This window comes from Drosophila takahashii, chromosome 4 (assembly GCF_030179915.1).
Source record: "Drosophila takahashii strain IR98-3 E-12201 chromosome 4, DtakHiC1v2, whole genome shotgun sequence".
In the NCBI taxonomy this organism is placed as follows: domain Eukaryota; kingdom Metazoa; phylum Arthropoda; class Insecta; order Diptera; family Drosophilidae; genus Drosophila; species Drosophila takahashii.
Genome location: NC_091682.1, coordinates 1,398,223 through 1,413,911, shown reverse-complemented (window position 1 = coordinate 1,413,911; position 15,689 = coordinate 1,398,223). Strand labels below are relative to the sequence as shown.

The following is a 15,689-nucleotide window of genomic DNA, read 5'->3' as shown; positions in this document are numbered from 1 at the left end:
GAAGAATTAGAAATTTTTGATTATGTATTATAATTGTAGGTGTTCCTTTATCTATGGTCATGAGGGTACCCTGGAGAAGTTTACAAGGGATATGCAGGAGCGTCTAATACGTGAAGTTATAGAACCAATGGCTTGTGACGGACTGCGCACAATATCTGTGGCGTATCGCGACTTTGTGCCTGGCAAAGCTGCACTTAATGAAGTGCATATTGATGGCGAACCGAACTGGGACGACGAGGAAAACATTATGACGAACCTTACGTGCCTCTGTGTGGTTGGTATAGAAGATCCAGTTCGTCCCGAAGTACCAGACGCCATTCGAAAATGTCAACGCGCTGGTATAACCGTTCGCATGGTCACTGGAGACAACATTAATACAGCACGATCAATAGCCGGCAAATGTGGTATTTTGCGTCCCAATGACGACTTTCTTATTCTGGAAGGCAAGGAGTTTAATAGGCGTATACGGGATAGTAACGGAGATGTATGTTTTTAACGCTTTGATTTGTTCACCACATGTTATGCCCTTTATTTTTGTTTACAGATTCAACAACATCTTATTGATAAAGTCTGGCCAAAATTACGGGTTCTTGCACGATCATCCCCAACGGACAAGTATACTTTGGTTAAAGGTTCGTAGTCATTTATTTGCTTAGAACGGTACATGGCTTTGATCCATAGAGCAAGGTACTTAAACAATTAAAAAATTTTAAGTCGTTTTTTAAAGCTGCAACCAACCTTTACAAAAAACAAGAAAACAAGCTAAGATTTTTAAAAAGTTCAAATTTATTTCAGAAATATAAAAAGTTTACATTTTTATTTTCTTGCGTATTTGTTAAAAAATAATATAAATTATAGCGCTTTTTATAGTATTTGACCATTTATTTTTCGATCCTTCCTATGGATTTATGGATATTAAATAAGTGTATGTCTCAGGGTAGTGGACAATATAATCAAAATCAACGAATCAATAATAATATCCAATTATTTCCGATCGTTCCTATGGCAGCTGATTTGAAAAAATTATAAAGATGCACCTATCCCAGTGCCAATTCCAGTAAAAGGAGTCTTAAATGTGTCGATCCATTATTACAATCGTAAAATAAATAATCTGCCTTAATAATTACAACTGGCTGCGGGGCAAATTTAGTTGTCGGACATATGTACTTATTACACCATTGCAGAGGGTATTATGATTTTAGTCAGAAGTTTGCAACGCAGTGAAGGGAGACATTTCCGACCCCATAAATTATATATATTCTTGATCATCATCTCTAGGCGACTCGATCTAGCCATGTATGTCTGTCCGTCCGTCTGTCCGTTTCTACACAAACTATTCTTTCAGTTTTAAAGCTATTCAAAAGTCTTCATTCATTTGCAGGTAGTATATAAGTCGGAAAGAGCCGGATCAAACAACTATGTGGGGAAAAAATGTATAAAATAATATCTTGGGTGCTTTTATACCCGTTACTCGTAGAGTAAAAGGGTATATTGTATTCGTGCAAAAGTATGTAACAGGGAGAAGGAAGCATTTCCGACCCCATAAAGAATATTTATTCTTGATCAGGGTCACTAGACGAGTCGATCTAGCTATGTTCGTCTGTCTGTCCGTCTGTCTGTCCGTCTGTCTGTATGAACGCTGAGATCTCGGGAACTACAAAAGCTAGAAGGTTGAGATTTCCCACACATATTGTTGGGCTACCTACGCAGTGCAAGTTTATTTCAGCCGACCGCCACGCCCCCTCTTACGCCCACAATCGCCCACTAACGATTTTAAAATGTGTCTGGCGCCCACACCTTTAAATATTTCCGAGAAGTATAAATGCAGTTTTGTTGTGTATATTTATACCTATCGAAATGTACAAGACATTTTTCAAATCGGACCATTCATTAAAAAGTTATGCGCAATCAAAAAAAAAGTTTATATATCCATCTCCCTCGCACTCCCTTTAGCTGCGGGTATTAGATAGTCGGGACACCAACCCAACTATAGCCATCTCTCTTGTTTAATATATAACTTCCTTCTTTTGGAAATACAATTTTTTATCTAATTCTGAATTTCGAATTATATAACTATATAATATAGCTGCCACAGGAACGATCGGAAAATTAATGGGAATGTAATAGGAAAAAAATTAATGCTTCGTTGGTTTTTATTGTATTATCTTCTACTCTGGGATATGACCCTTTTTAAATATTTTCGAATTTCGATTTTAATTTGATCAAAATTGAACTAGCTCATAGCTTCCTCTTCTGTTTTTTTTTCATTTTTCGATTCTTCAATAGTATATAGTGCAATAGAATGAAGGCATTTGAAAAAGTTTATCGTCGAAAGCTTTAAAACTGAGATACTAGTTTGCGCAGAATCAGACAGACGGACATGGCTGGATCAACTCGTCTTGTGATGCTGATCATAGTGTAGTGTAGGAACGTCTCCTTAACGGCGTTAAGGAGTAAAAGACGAATATTAAATAAATTGTACCCTTTACTCGATAAGTAAAAAGTAAAAACACAATATACCTATTGTGTTCGTGCAAAAGTATGTAAGAGGTAGAAGGTCTCGTTTCCGACCCTATAAGGTATATATATTCTTGATCAGGATTCGTTGCCGAACCGATCTATCTCGGCCCGTTCTAACGCGTAACATTCTAACATTCTAACGATTTTTGTCGTGTTTCTGGCGCCCACATCTTTAAAGATTTTGAAAAAGTATAAATGTAATTTTTTTGTTCCTATTACTATCTATCGAAATGATGAAGGAAATTTGTAATTTAAATAACGAAATTAAAGCAATGCAAGCAGTTGCTTTACTGCATGCATATCTTCATCTTTTTCGCACTTCCTTCTGCTGAGCAACGCGTATCTGATGGTCGAGGTGATCGACTACAGGGTTCTTTCTTGTTTTAAACTACTGTAACTGTTTTTTATTTCTATTTGAATTTAAAGGTATTATTGACAGCACTGTTAGTGAAAACCGAGAAGTGGTTGCTGTAACTGGTGACGGAACAAATGATGGCCCAGCTCTGAAAAAAGCAGATGTGGGCTTTGCTATGGGAATTGCCGGAACAGACGTTGCTAAAGAAGCTTCTGATATTATATTAACTGACGATAATTTTAGCAGCATTGTAAAAGCTGTAATGTGGGGACGAAACGTATATGACTCCATAGCTAAGTTTTTGCAATTTCAATTGACAGTCAATGTAGTTGCTGTAATTGTTGCATTTATTGGTGCGTGCGCTGTTCAAGATTCTCCTCTTAAAGTAAGTTGTCTAAATAAAATATTATAACAAAGAATATCTATAATAATACAAAAAATTCATTTATTTAGGCAGTTCAGATGTTGTGGGTCAATTTAATAATGGACACATTGGCATCGCTTGCACTAGCAACAGAATTTCCGACGCCAGATCTATTGCTCCGCAAACCTTATGGGCGCACAAAACCTTTAATTTCTCGCACAATGATGAAAAACATATTGGGTCAGGCCCTTTATCAGTTGGTAATAATATTTGGACTGCTCTTTGTTGGTAAGTTAAATTAAACATTGTTTTTTATTGTTATTAATTTTGAATGCGTTATAGGTGATCTAATACTTGATATTGAATCTGGACGCGGACAAGAACTTAATGCTGGCCCAACACAGCACTTTACTATTATATTCAATACATTTGTCATGATGACATTGTTTAACGAAATAAATGCTAGAAAAATCCATGGGCAACGCAATGTTATTGAAGGTCTTCTTACAAATCCCATATTTTACACCATATGGATTTTTACAATGATATCACAGGTATGCACATTGGAAAAAATTGTAATGTTATAAACATGTTTAAATATAAACCTTATACTTATTTAAGGTGTTGATAATTCAATATGGTAAAATGGCTTTCTCGACCAAGGCTTTGTCACTAGACCAGTGGCTCTGGTGTATATTTTTTGGAATCGGTACACTTGTCTGGGGTCAACTGATCACCTCAGTGCCTACAAGAAAATTACCTAAGATATTATCGTGAGTAAATGTTTAACGTTATTACGCAAAAAATATCCGCTTAAAAATCGATATTGACTCATGCCTGAATTAGTTTGCTTGCATTATATAAGTCTAAAAAAATTAAATATAAGTGTATTCCATTTATTAACACAGTGCTGGTTAGTCCTAAGACTCTAGGCTGTGGTTAAGTAAAAAATTAATATGTACTTAATGTTGTATTATTTGATTACTGCAGATGGCTATAACCTTTATAATAATTATTATCAATATGCTTGTAGTTCAGTATTTTATGTATATAATTTTATAAATATGTTTTTCAGTCAAAATAAATGAACTGTTTAACAGACTTTTTCGTGAAAGTAATTAATTAATTAATTATTAGTAAGAACTGTTATTTTTATACTTAAATGCAATAAAAAAATATTTAAAATTGTTAGAAGTTAAGAAATTCTAAGTTATTTTTATGTTATTATCCGAATGTAAGTATGTTTAAGTATTTTATATTTATATATTTAAATATAAATATTTCGGGATATATGTACTTAGGTTAGGCAAAATTATATTCTTTTTCGTTTTATTATGATTATTTTTAAATTCATGTTAGGAATAATTCTTCTTAAAAAAAATGGTGATAAACAGTTCCGTATAATGACGACCTGAACTGATATAAATCGTTTACCTCCTCTCACAAGTGTTCTATATACCTGACGAAGAGTATATGTACATTAGGGTGGACACCCCTTCATTTATTGTCTTTTTGTATCCTTAATCCATAAAAGAAAGAAAAAGTAAAAAATAATTAGTTTTAGGTGGTGCGCAACGGTTTTAAAGATTATTACGCATATTTCAGATTCATCTAGATGCCGTAGACATCATTCTATGCTTTGACAGTGTTTTCAAAATATCTAAATCACTTTCATGAGCTTTTTAACAAAGAATGAAGTCCTCGATAAAATTCAAGCCCTTAAAGACACATACAACTTAAAAACAAGAAAGGAAGCTATCTTCGGCCAGCCGAAGCTTATATACCCTTGTAGATAAAGTAATGCTTACTCGGTGCAGTTCCAGGAATTCCAATTTTTTTGTTTTTAAGTAGTCAAGAATCAAAACGCCTACTTCCTACAAAGTTAAAATGAATTTTCTTATATTTGTTTGAATTTTCCTATGGGAGCCTTAAGATATATATTCGGGAAAGTTTCATCGCGATAGCTTTAAAACTAAGAGACTAGTTCGCATAGAAACGGACAGACGCACAGACGGACAGACGGACATGGCTAGATAGACTCGGCTATTGGTGCTGATCAAGAATATATATCCTTTATGTGGTCGGAAACGTCTCCTTCACTGCGTTGCGAACATCTGACTGAAATTATAATACCCTCTACAAGGGTATAATAATAGTCAATAACGTTGTAACACAGGTACACAGCCAAAAATTTCCACGCACCATTTCTAATTTTCCATGATAATTATTGGGTGCTCGTGAGTAAAAGTCCCATACAAACCTATGTCTCATCACCTACAGGTTCCGCGGTTTAGCTAAGAATACAAAAAACCGATGTTTGCCGACATTTCAAATTATGTGGCCCATATAATTGGACTAACCTTTATTAGGGGAGAGGTCTGTAGGTTGGTACACCTTTTGTTATACCCGTTACTCGTAGAGTAAAAGGGTATATTGTATTCGTGCAAAAGTATGTAACAGCTAGAAGGAAGCGTTTCCGACCCCATAAAGTATATATATTCTTGATCAGGATCACTAGCCGAGTCGATCTAGCCATGTCCGTCTGTCCGTCTGTCTGTCTGTCTGTCTGTCTGTCTGTCTGTCTGTCTGTCTGTCTGTCTGTCTGTCCGTATGAACGCTGAGATCTCGGGAACTATAAAAGCTAGAAGATTGGCATTTTGCATGAATATTCTAGGAGCTCCTACGCAGCGCAAGTTTGTTTCAAAAAGGTGCCACGCCCCCTCTGGCGACCACAAGCCCCCTCTAACACCCACAGTTTTGAAGCTATTATGAAAATAGTAAGTGAAATGTATTCGCTTCGTCAATACCTATCGATTGGCCAAGTAAAAAATTGCCACGCCCACTCTAACTCCCACAAGCCCAATAAACGCTTAAACCTGGCCAGCGCCTACATTTCCGCCTTTCATGACCAGTAGTACCAATATCTGGCGGTAGATGGCGCACTACAATATACACTAGCGCCATTTAGGAAATGGCATTGGAAAAAATCCGCCTTTTTTCTGTGGTCTCTCTAATTCACATTATGTTAATGCAAATTTTAAATTATTTGAAATGGGGCGCGCATTTTGTCTCTTTTTGCTCGTATACGTTTATTACAAGTGCATTCACCTGAGCTAGAGAGAGACGGAAGATGTGCTAGGCAGAATTGAAAGTTCTAGAAAGCCTCTTCTAGAAAGAGATTCCTGGGTAAAAATCGAGCGGCGAAAAACATATAAGAAGTTATATTTCTATTAAGTTGTAACGGGTATCTAATAGTCGAGGCACTCGACTATTGCGTTCTCTCTTGTTTTTAATCTGCCATTTCGACATTCACGTATGAAACTACGCATTTGGTACTGATCGAAAGGTTAGTCTATTAGCTTAATAAAAAACAAAAAAAAATATTTTTTTTCCTTAGGGAAAACTGAAAAATTATTTTTTTTGGAAAAGTCCCAAAAAACGACATTTTGAAAAAGAGGTCTGTAAGTTGAGACACTTTTAAAAGTCAATAATACTCACACAAAAAGTACTCCAAACCATAAGGAACTATTTATTTATGTTAATTTAATCAATTTTAGTTCGTCCTATTATTTCCCATCCATTTTTTAAGAACTTAGACCAAATAACAATTAAAATCAAAAGGCTCTTTGAACATTCACTTTTCCCCTAATATCAAAGAAATGTACTAGGCAGAAAGCGACCTCTGTTGGCCTAAGGCCTTTTTGTAAGAAAAACGGGTGTCTCAACTTACACGCTCAAAGTGTCCCAACTTACACAAAATGGGATGTTTCGGGAAAAAATTAATAACTTTTTTTCTGACTGTCACATTAAGCTGATTCTTTTTTTAATTAGTTAACAGTTAATATACTGATGTTTTAAATCTCTTACCAAGTTAATTTAAGGACGTTATTAATTTTAAATGGAATTTTGAAAAAGGTAAACAAAAACTTTTTTGGTGAAAAATGGTACACGACTCTCACAGCTTTAATCTGGCCAGGCTCTAGGCTTATAATGTTTTCCCCAAAAGTTTTGTCACTAAAAAGGACTACAAAAAAAATAAAAACAATTTTTTTAGTGGATAAGTTTTGAGAAAATTGAGTGTCTCAACTTACAGCCCGTCTCAACCTACAGACCTATTTTCGCTGAAATCTACGCTCAATACATCACGGCATTCCTAAAAAATAGTCCCCATTGTCAACTATTGCCCATCTCTTTGGAATTCGACTAAGTCATGGCAACCTCTAGAACTAAGAAATTAAATACGTTTACTGAACATACATAGAGAAACATACATGTTTACTCGTATTCTATAGGATGCTTTGACTTATTTAAGATTTAGGAGCAGATAATAAAATCAAAAAGGGGGTTTTATTCGTTTAATAAATCAAATAAAATGTTCTCATGAAAACGGTTTTAAATCGAAATAAAAGCATACAATTAACAATAGCTTCAAAGAATAGTTAAAATTAGTTCCATTTAAGATTTAATTCTCATATTTCTTTTTTCATCAGAGAAATTTTGAAAATTTTTGGATTTTCAACTTTGGCGTCGAATTCCAAAGAGATCGACAATGGTTGACAATAGGGACCATGTTTTAGGAACTCCATATTGTATTGAGCGTAGATTTCAGTGAAAATAATAAAAGTTAGTCCAATTATATAGGCCACATAATTAGAATGACGGCAAACATCGGATTTTTGTATTCTTAGCTATACCGCGGAACCTGTAGGTGATGGGACGTAAGTTTGTATGGGACTTTTACTCAGGAGCACTTAATTATCATGCAAAACTAGAAATGATTCGTTGAAATTTCACAAAGTTCAGTTTTGTGTTCCTGTGTATAACTTTTATAACTTTATAAGCAATAACTTTTATTGCCAAACGCAAATCATCCAAAATATAATAAAGAATCTCTTTTTTTTTAGTGTGAGTCACCCAAAAAAAACATGGTGGGTCGGGGTTCGAACTTGGTCATTTTTGTTCGGAGACAGAAGCTCTACAAGCTAGTCTACGTTAAACTGTTAATACTCATGAAATAAACTTCTAGTTGACTCTTCTATTCGAGCGGAACAAAAAAGTTGACAAGTTAAGGAAGGAAGACAAATATAACGTTTTGAATAAGATATTTTTACTCAAACTTTGAGACCGTTGCGCACCGCCCAAACGTTAAAATATTTTTTTTTGGTTTTCGCATACATTTATTAGAAAACGTACATGTACGAAATTTGAAAATGTAGGCGAGAGTGGGGGAATTTCGTCACAGGGGCAATTTCATCACCTGCAATATCTCGGAATCCATAAGTCGTAAAAATATATAATTTTTTTGTTTTAGTCCTTCAAGACGGCCAGACACAACCAATGCATTTGTTTTGCACAGAAGGCCAAGATATTTAAGCTATAATATTAAATGTGTTTTAACAGTTCAAAAGCTACATTTAGTTCTCGACGAAATTTTTTCTGTATGCCTCAATTCAAAAGGAATAAGATACACGATTTTTTATATAATACACAGTGCTATAATGTGCATTTCTGCGTCAGTGATTTTTAACTTCGCGCCTAATTTCGGAAGAAAAATAATTATTTCTAAAAAAGGACTGTCTGGGGAAATTTCGCCACCCTACGCTAAGGGTAAATTTGCACCTATTTTAAATACATATTTTTATATTTGACGAGCTGGCTAACGAACACACTACCAGCAGCAGCAACAAATATAGTGTAGCATATTTACAGGCGTTAAACTCCCTACATTTTTCAGGTGACGAAATTGCCCGGTGGTGTGGCGATTTACCCTTCAATGTGGCGAGATTGCCCCAGTATATTGGTTTTACTTTTTAATTTTTTATAAATCACCAAGGTAATTAAAAAGTAGGGGAATGTCACATTTTAAAGCTTGGTGCTAACCGCATTCAACAATAAAAATAGAAAAATGATAACGTGTCTCAAGATGGACAAAAAATAGCTTTGAAAAAATGCTGACGAAATTCCCCCACTCTCCCCTACAGGTATGAAATTAGAAATGTATATGGGCACTTCCAAAAAAAGTCCACCAAGCCAAAAACCTTGAAACTTGAATAAAACATATTTCCACATGATTTTGCCCCGATATTAGTTTCTAATTAGTTGGATACTGAGCTTAACTAAAAATTTGGAGTATAGTTTGATTATTTTTATGAAAAACCCCACCAATATACGCAAAAATCAGTTTTTGGCTATTTTTTTGTTATTTTTTGGACCTGTCTTCTGCTGTTAATTTATCCTATAGGAATGCTAATATGGGACATTTTTCTGTACTGAATGCTTCATTCACATGCTAAACTATTAAGTTAAAAGCAAAACATCCAGCAATTGAGAGATAGAGGTAAAGAAATCCGCTTTACAAAACAGTCGGAAAAAATGTCCCGAGCGACATGTCCCGAGCGAATGTGGTTGAAACTGCATAAAAAAAAAAACGGCAAAGAATTTTTGAGTAAAACCAAAAGTATTTCACAGCGACATGTTTGAACAACATTCTAAAAAAAATCGCATTCAAATATTCCATCAGAATTTGCTAATTTCTGGTGTTGTATGAACTTCCTCGAAATCCACTTCTATTTTTGTCCCGAGCGAATACGGCAGTTTTTTACCGATATCTTAAAAACTAAAAGTGGTACAAAATTAAGATTTTTACCAAAAATAGAGCTTGGGAAGAGTGAAAAGAAAAGCCCATAATTAAAATTAAAATCCATTGTTTTACAATTTTTTTTCAACTTTAAAGGTGTGCAAATGTCCCGAGCGACATTTTGGAAGTGCCCATATGTATGAAATTAGGGGTTCTGTTCACACAAGGAGAAATCCCAAAGCACTTTTTGGCCTTTATTTACTTCGTACGTACACTGTTAAAAACGATCAACTGTTACTTAAGAGCCCTGGCCTTTAATGATTAAATTATTTAAAATATTGATTAATAGGACTATAAAAAATATAGCAAGAATTTATTGCTAGACATTGTCTGTGGCCTTCCAAGTAGAACTCATGCCGCTGTTTCTTTTTAGAAATATTTACCTAGAACATAACCGCCGCATAAACTTAACGCCCTTTGCCTATGCCTTAGGCTGGGTTTAATTATTCCCGTTACGATCAGTTTTGCGAGTCGAACTATCCGTGTTTGTTTTTTTCGACTGTCTGTGCCTGTTTGTAGAGATCTTAAGTTAGAATATTTCAGTTAAACAGGAAAATTCTATTCATGACTGCTCGGCGAAAGTCCACGTTTTATGTTCTAAAAGCATGAGGGTATACTTCAGTTGAGTGCCTAGACAATAAGATTTCATTATTTGCTCATAACGTTTTATTAATGGTCCGATTTGAATTGCGGATAGCTGTTGTATTATTTTCGCCAATAACGTATTTAAACATTTTATTTGAAGTAGTTGCACATGGGTCATTCTACGTAAAACGTGACAGGCTAATTTGGGTCATGTCAATGTTTTTACTAAAATATTAAATCAAAATTTGAGTTTAGGTGATCGGTTTTACAAAGGATGGGCCACAAAAGTATAAACAATATAATTTACAAATTTAGTACAGACTACATTTATTGCAGATCACATGAACTAAAATACATTATAAATCAAAGTTTATTTATTGTACACTCTTACCGAAAGTTTAAATCTGGGGAACAGGAAAAGAATCGGCCTAGCTGCAATGACTTTCGGCCGAATATAAATCAAAGTAATTTATATATGAAAGTAATCTTTAAAGAATTTTAAGAAATATTGGTAGTAGTGTAGAAGTAGTAGTAGTGTAGTAGTAGATAGTGTAGTAGTACTAACACACCACCATTTTATTTCGATAAATGAGGCTTTTCTAAGCATAAATTGCCACTACGCCTATAAGTCCATCAGCTCTGGTATTTGCGGTATCTTTAATTTAAGAAAATCACAAATTTTCTTCGTCTTTTGGGATATATCTTTAAGAGTGGTCAACCAATTTTGGTAATCTTTTCGGAATTAAATAGTTACATGTCCCTTTTATACGGTCGTTTTGGAAAATTCAATCTAACTGAACCACAAGAGAAGGTCGGCGCATTCAAAATTTTAAAGTCACAGCTAAGTTTAAAAATCTTAATTTGTGAACAGCGTTTAAAAATTAAATAAAAATATTTTCTTCTACAATGCATTTTTGAACCAAAGATACCTTATGTCCTTAGTTTTTAAGACACCATAATTTTGTGAATTGTTTTGGAGTTTTAAAAATTGTTTTTCTTACTTTTATTTCACAAACTGTGCCCAAACCTGTCACAATTTTAAATAACATAATTCTGTCAGTACCGTAAATGATTCGATACTGCTTCAACCGGACTTAGATAGTATCGGTATCAAGAATAACACTAGTTTACAAAATAATATTCTCGGTGTGCTCCCCAGGAATTGATGGCAAATTCTGTCAGTGCTGGACCCCTAGATCACAAAAATACCACTAACTTTTTTTTCGATAGCACAGTTTTTTTTTTAAAGATTTTTTAAAGTTCAAAATGTTAGATTTTGGACTTCGAATTTCTTCTTATATCTCGTCAGATATCCACCCGATTGAGCACAGTTTTTTTTTTAAAGATTTTTTAAAGTTCAAAATGTTAAATTTTGGACTTCGAATTTCTTCTTATATCTCGTCAGATATCCACCCGATTGGGCCAGTTTTCGTTTAATTTTAAAGTCAATAGATCAGAGCTTAACTTTGCCATACAGATCAATATGATTGGGTAAGTAATGGCAGCGCAGAAGCTCGACAAAGATGAAAAATGTGTTTTTTGGCCGACTGTAAGTCGGCTGTATACATCGTAAAAACTCGATAAAAATGAATTTAATTTCTAAAAATTCCGTAATAAATATAATATTCCTATCGTTATGGCTGTTCTTATAAAAAAGGTAACCTTAATTTAAAAAATTAAATTCACTTTAATAATTTTCTAGCTATTAAATATCTGATTTAGCTATTTTTTGACTCGGCTGCCATCACCACTCATTTTTGTTTACATGTCGCCGCCTATGATAAATCGGAAATTTACACTCTGTCGACCGAAACAGTTGAAAAATCCGAACTTTAAAAATCCACTATAAATCCAATTTTTCATTAATTTGGGCCATACCCAGCTTGTTTTATTCGGTAGGAAGTAAACTTAAAGTTGGAACCCATTTTGATTTTTTCAACGGATTTTATTCGAGTTTTTACGATATATACAGACGACTTACAGTCGGCCAAGAAACACATTTTTTCATCTTTGTCGACCTTCTGCGCTGCCATTACTTATCCAATCATATTGATCTGTATGGCAAAGTTAAGCTCTGATCTATTGACTTTAAAATAAAACGAAAACTGGCCCAATCGGGTGGATATCTGCCGAGATATAAAAGAAATTCGAAAAAACGTCCGAAATTTAACATTTTGAATTTTAAAAAATCTTTAAAAAAAACTGTGCCATCGAAAAAAAAGTTAGTGGTATTTTTGTGATCTAGGGGTCCCACACTAACAGAATTTGCCATTAATTGCTGGGGAGCATTTTGGCTGTAAACTAGTGTAATTTGCCTTTAAACCTTCACAAGTGACACATTGTTCGTTATGCGAAACGTCCTGTAACCATCCCATCCACTAATCTCATCAATAACCACCCTCTCTCTGTTTTGAATGAAATAGTTGATCTGGGGGTATTATTTGATGACAAATATCTGTTTAATGAAAATCTGAATTTTATATTATCAAAGGCGTATGCAATGTTCGGCTTTGTTGAGCGAAACACGGTCTTTTTCAAAGGTCCGTATTCCAGATTCTGCGTTTGTCGGTTCCAGGGTCGAATATGCTTCCTTTATTTGAAATCCCTCAGGAAGAGTCCAGATCAAAAGGATTGAGAGGTTGCAGAAAAAGTTTTTAAAGTTTGCATTGCAATCCTTACATTTTACTGAACCGGCTCCGCCCTATGCTAGCTAGTGTTCCCTGCTTCATACTTGTTCCTTAAAGGATCGCTGTGCAAATGCAGGTCTTCTTTTCCTTAATGATCTGCTGGTATAAATATACAGAGATAGGTATTCATAAAAAAAGTTGACTTTCAATTAGTGTTGGGTAAAACTGCTCATTTGGGTGAACATGTTCACTTGTTCTTTTTTTCACAATGAGTCACTCACTCAGTTTGGTCACTTGTTCACTTGCTCACTTGTTCTGTCCTTAACTTTCTCACTGGCTCTGAAAAAACAGCTCATTGTATGTAAAACCGTATGCAAAATGCATCCTAAAAGTACAAAAAAAAATACTTTTTGTGCCAAAAACAGCAAGAGTGCAAGTGAACTAAAAAGATCAAATAAGAGAGCCAAACTGAGCAAGTGAACTAAAACGATCAAATAAGGGAGCAAAACTGAGCAAGTGAACAAAAAGGAGCATGTGAGCAAAAATGAACAAGTGAACAATAAAGAACAAGTTCGAAGGAACATGTTCACTTACTCAGTTTAGTGAGCAACTCTTTTTTGTTAATTCACTCATGAGCAACCCAATACTACTTTACTTACATTTTTGTTTGATATTTAAGACTTTTCATAATGCTTATATGTTTATTCCATGAAGTATACATATTCTTGATCAGGATCACTAGCCGTGTCCATCCGTGTTTGGATCCCCCGGTCTCCCTAATGCTAATTTTTCAATTTTTTTTTTTTTATATTTTGGTCAGAAGTTTGTAACGCAGTGAAGGAGACGTTTCCGACCCCATAAAGTATATATATGTCCGTCTGTCAGTCTGTATGTCTGTTTCAATACCGTTTGCGAGCTCAGTTTAAAAGCTAGCGACTTAAAACTTTCACAGTTATCCTAAAACATGTGTACGCAGATCAAGAAAATGGACCCGATCGGACGTCTATATCCTATAGTTCCCATAGGAACAATCGGATATAACTTGCAAAAACTCAAGATTTTTCGCGCAGTGTAAAAGGTATTGACATGAATCTTTCCAAATCGTATTTTTTTGTGCATACCTTAAGCGCGTTCCGATCGGACGTCCTATAGGCGGCTATAGGAACTATAGGGTGAAAAATTTCTCTCTTCTCCTGTTCTCTCTTGTTATACTCTTGCAGATGGTATTATAATATTATAATTTCAGTGCAACGCAGTGAAGGAGACGTTTCCGACCACATAAAATATATATATTCTTGATCAGCAGCAATAGCCGAGTCTATCTAGCCATGTCCGTCTGTCCGTTTCTATGCGAACTAGTCTCTCAGCTTTAAAGCTATCGCGATAAAATTTTCCCGAAAGTCTTTTTTCTTTTGCAGGTAGTACATATGTCGGAGCGAGCCGGATCGGACCACTATACCTTAAGGCTCCCATAGGAATATTCAAACAAATAAGAAAATTCATTGTAACTTTGTAGGAAGTAGGCGTTTTTCCAAATGTCGTAAACAAAAGATTGCTATATGGATTTCTTAAGTGCAAATTTACTGATTCCATGACCCTGAAATACAGTTCGGATACCCTCACACAAAATTTAATACTCAAGGAGCGTTAGTAGTTCGAACAAGTCTGTAGCTTTAGTAGTATAGAAGTTACGGCTTTCCGAATTGTAGCTATTTATAGCTGTTTTCCCGCTAAACTAGCGAGTTTTTCCAAAAGTCGTAGAACAACAGTTTTTTATATCGATGTGATGAACGTCATGTCAAATTTTCAAAACTTAAAAAACATGTTTTGGACAAACTGACAAACAGAATTAAATTTTCATTTTGGGAAGACGTAGAAAATCTTATTTTGGCTATAACTTTTGAACGGAGCGTCGGATTTTATCATATGACCCCTCATTCGACGGGTATTTTCAATAAGAACACAATTAAAACATTGCGAGGGGGCATTTATCCCCATTGGCCCCAACAGCTCCAAATTTCGAAACTTTCACTTTTTCATTTTCACCGCTCTCTCTCCCAAGCAAATTGATTTTCTTAAAGTCTTGGTATGCAATCCTTTAAGTTCTTGCAATATTGGTGTATTACTCATTACGATCGGACTATCACAGCAGATTTTCAATTTTGCGGCTATATAATAGTAGTCGCCTTCGCACACTCTCCTGGTGCGCTTCGTCACTACATGGACTGCCGTCCATAGTGATATAGAAAAATAATTAGAATTTAAGGCCTAGTACTCACTTCAATCAAAAAGCCTACGAAATGAAAATTTCCATACAAAATTTTGATCATGAAATTTTCCGCCTGTCATTTTTGTATGGAAATTTTCGTTTCGTTGCCTTTTTGATTGAAGTGAGTACTAGGCTTAAGCCAATAAGAAAAGAAACATTTAAAAAATTTTTTGAAATGGTTCTAAAAGCTATTAAGGACCTAAGTTGTATTTGTATCAATTAAAACTTTAAGATTAACCAGCAAAAGTATTAAAATTTGAAGTTCATAGTTTCAGTTTTTTTTATTTTTTAAAAAGTAGTTTAATAAAATCAAGGTTTTTGTTTTTATTTTT

General features: G+C 34.6%; 1 protein-coding gene across 11 annotated transcripts in view; it reads left to right on the top strand.

The window, feature by feature from the left end:
• PMCA (plasma membrane calcium-transporting ATPase 3) overlaps positions 1-15,689 on the top strand; it is a 63,778-nt gene that overhangs the window by 16,067 nt on the left and 32,022 nt on the right. For all 11 annotated transcript variants that reach the window (XM_017154387.3, XM_017154391.3, XM_017154386.3 and 8 more), the window contains 6 exons: positions 40-484; positions 545-632; positions 2,947-3,260; positions 3,329-3,527; positions 3,582-3,793; positions 3,861-4,012. In XM_017154387.3, coding sequence (XP_017009876.1) covers positions 40-484; positions 545-632; positions 2,947-3,260; positions 3,329-3,527; positions 3,582-3,793; positions 3,861-4,012 — 1,410 coding nt within the window. The remainder of the gene's footprint in view (positions 1-39; positions 485-544; positions 633-2,946; positions 3,261-3,328; positions 3,528-3,581; positions 3,794-3,860; positions 4,013-15,689) is intronic.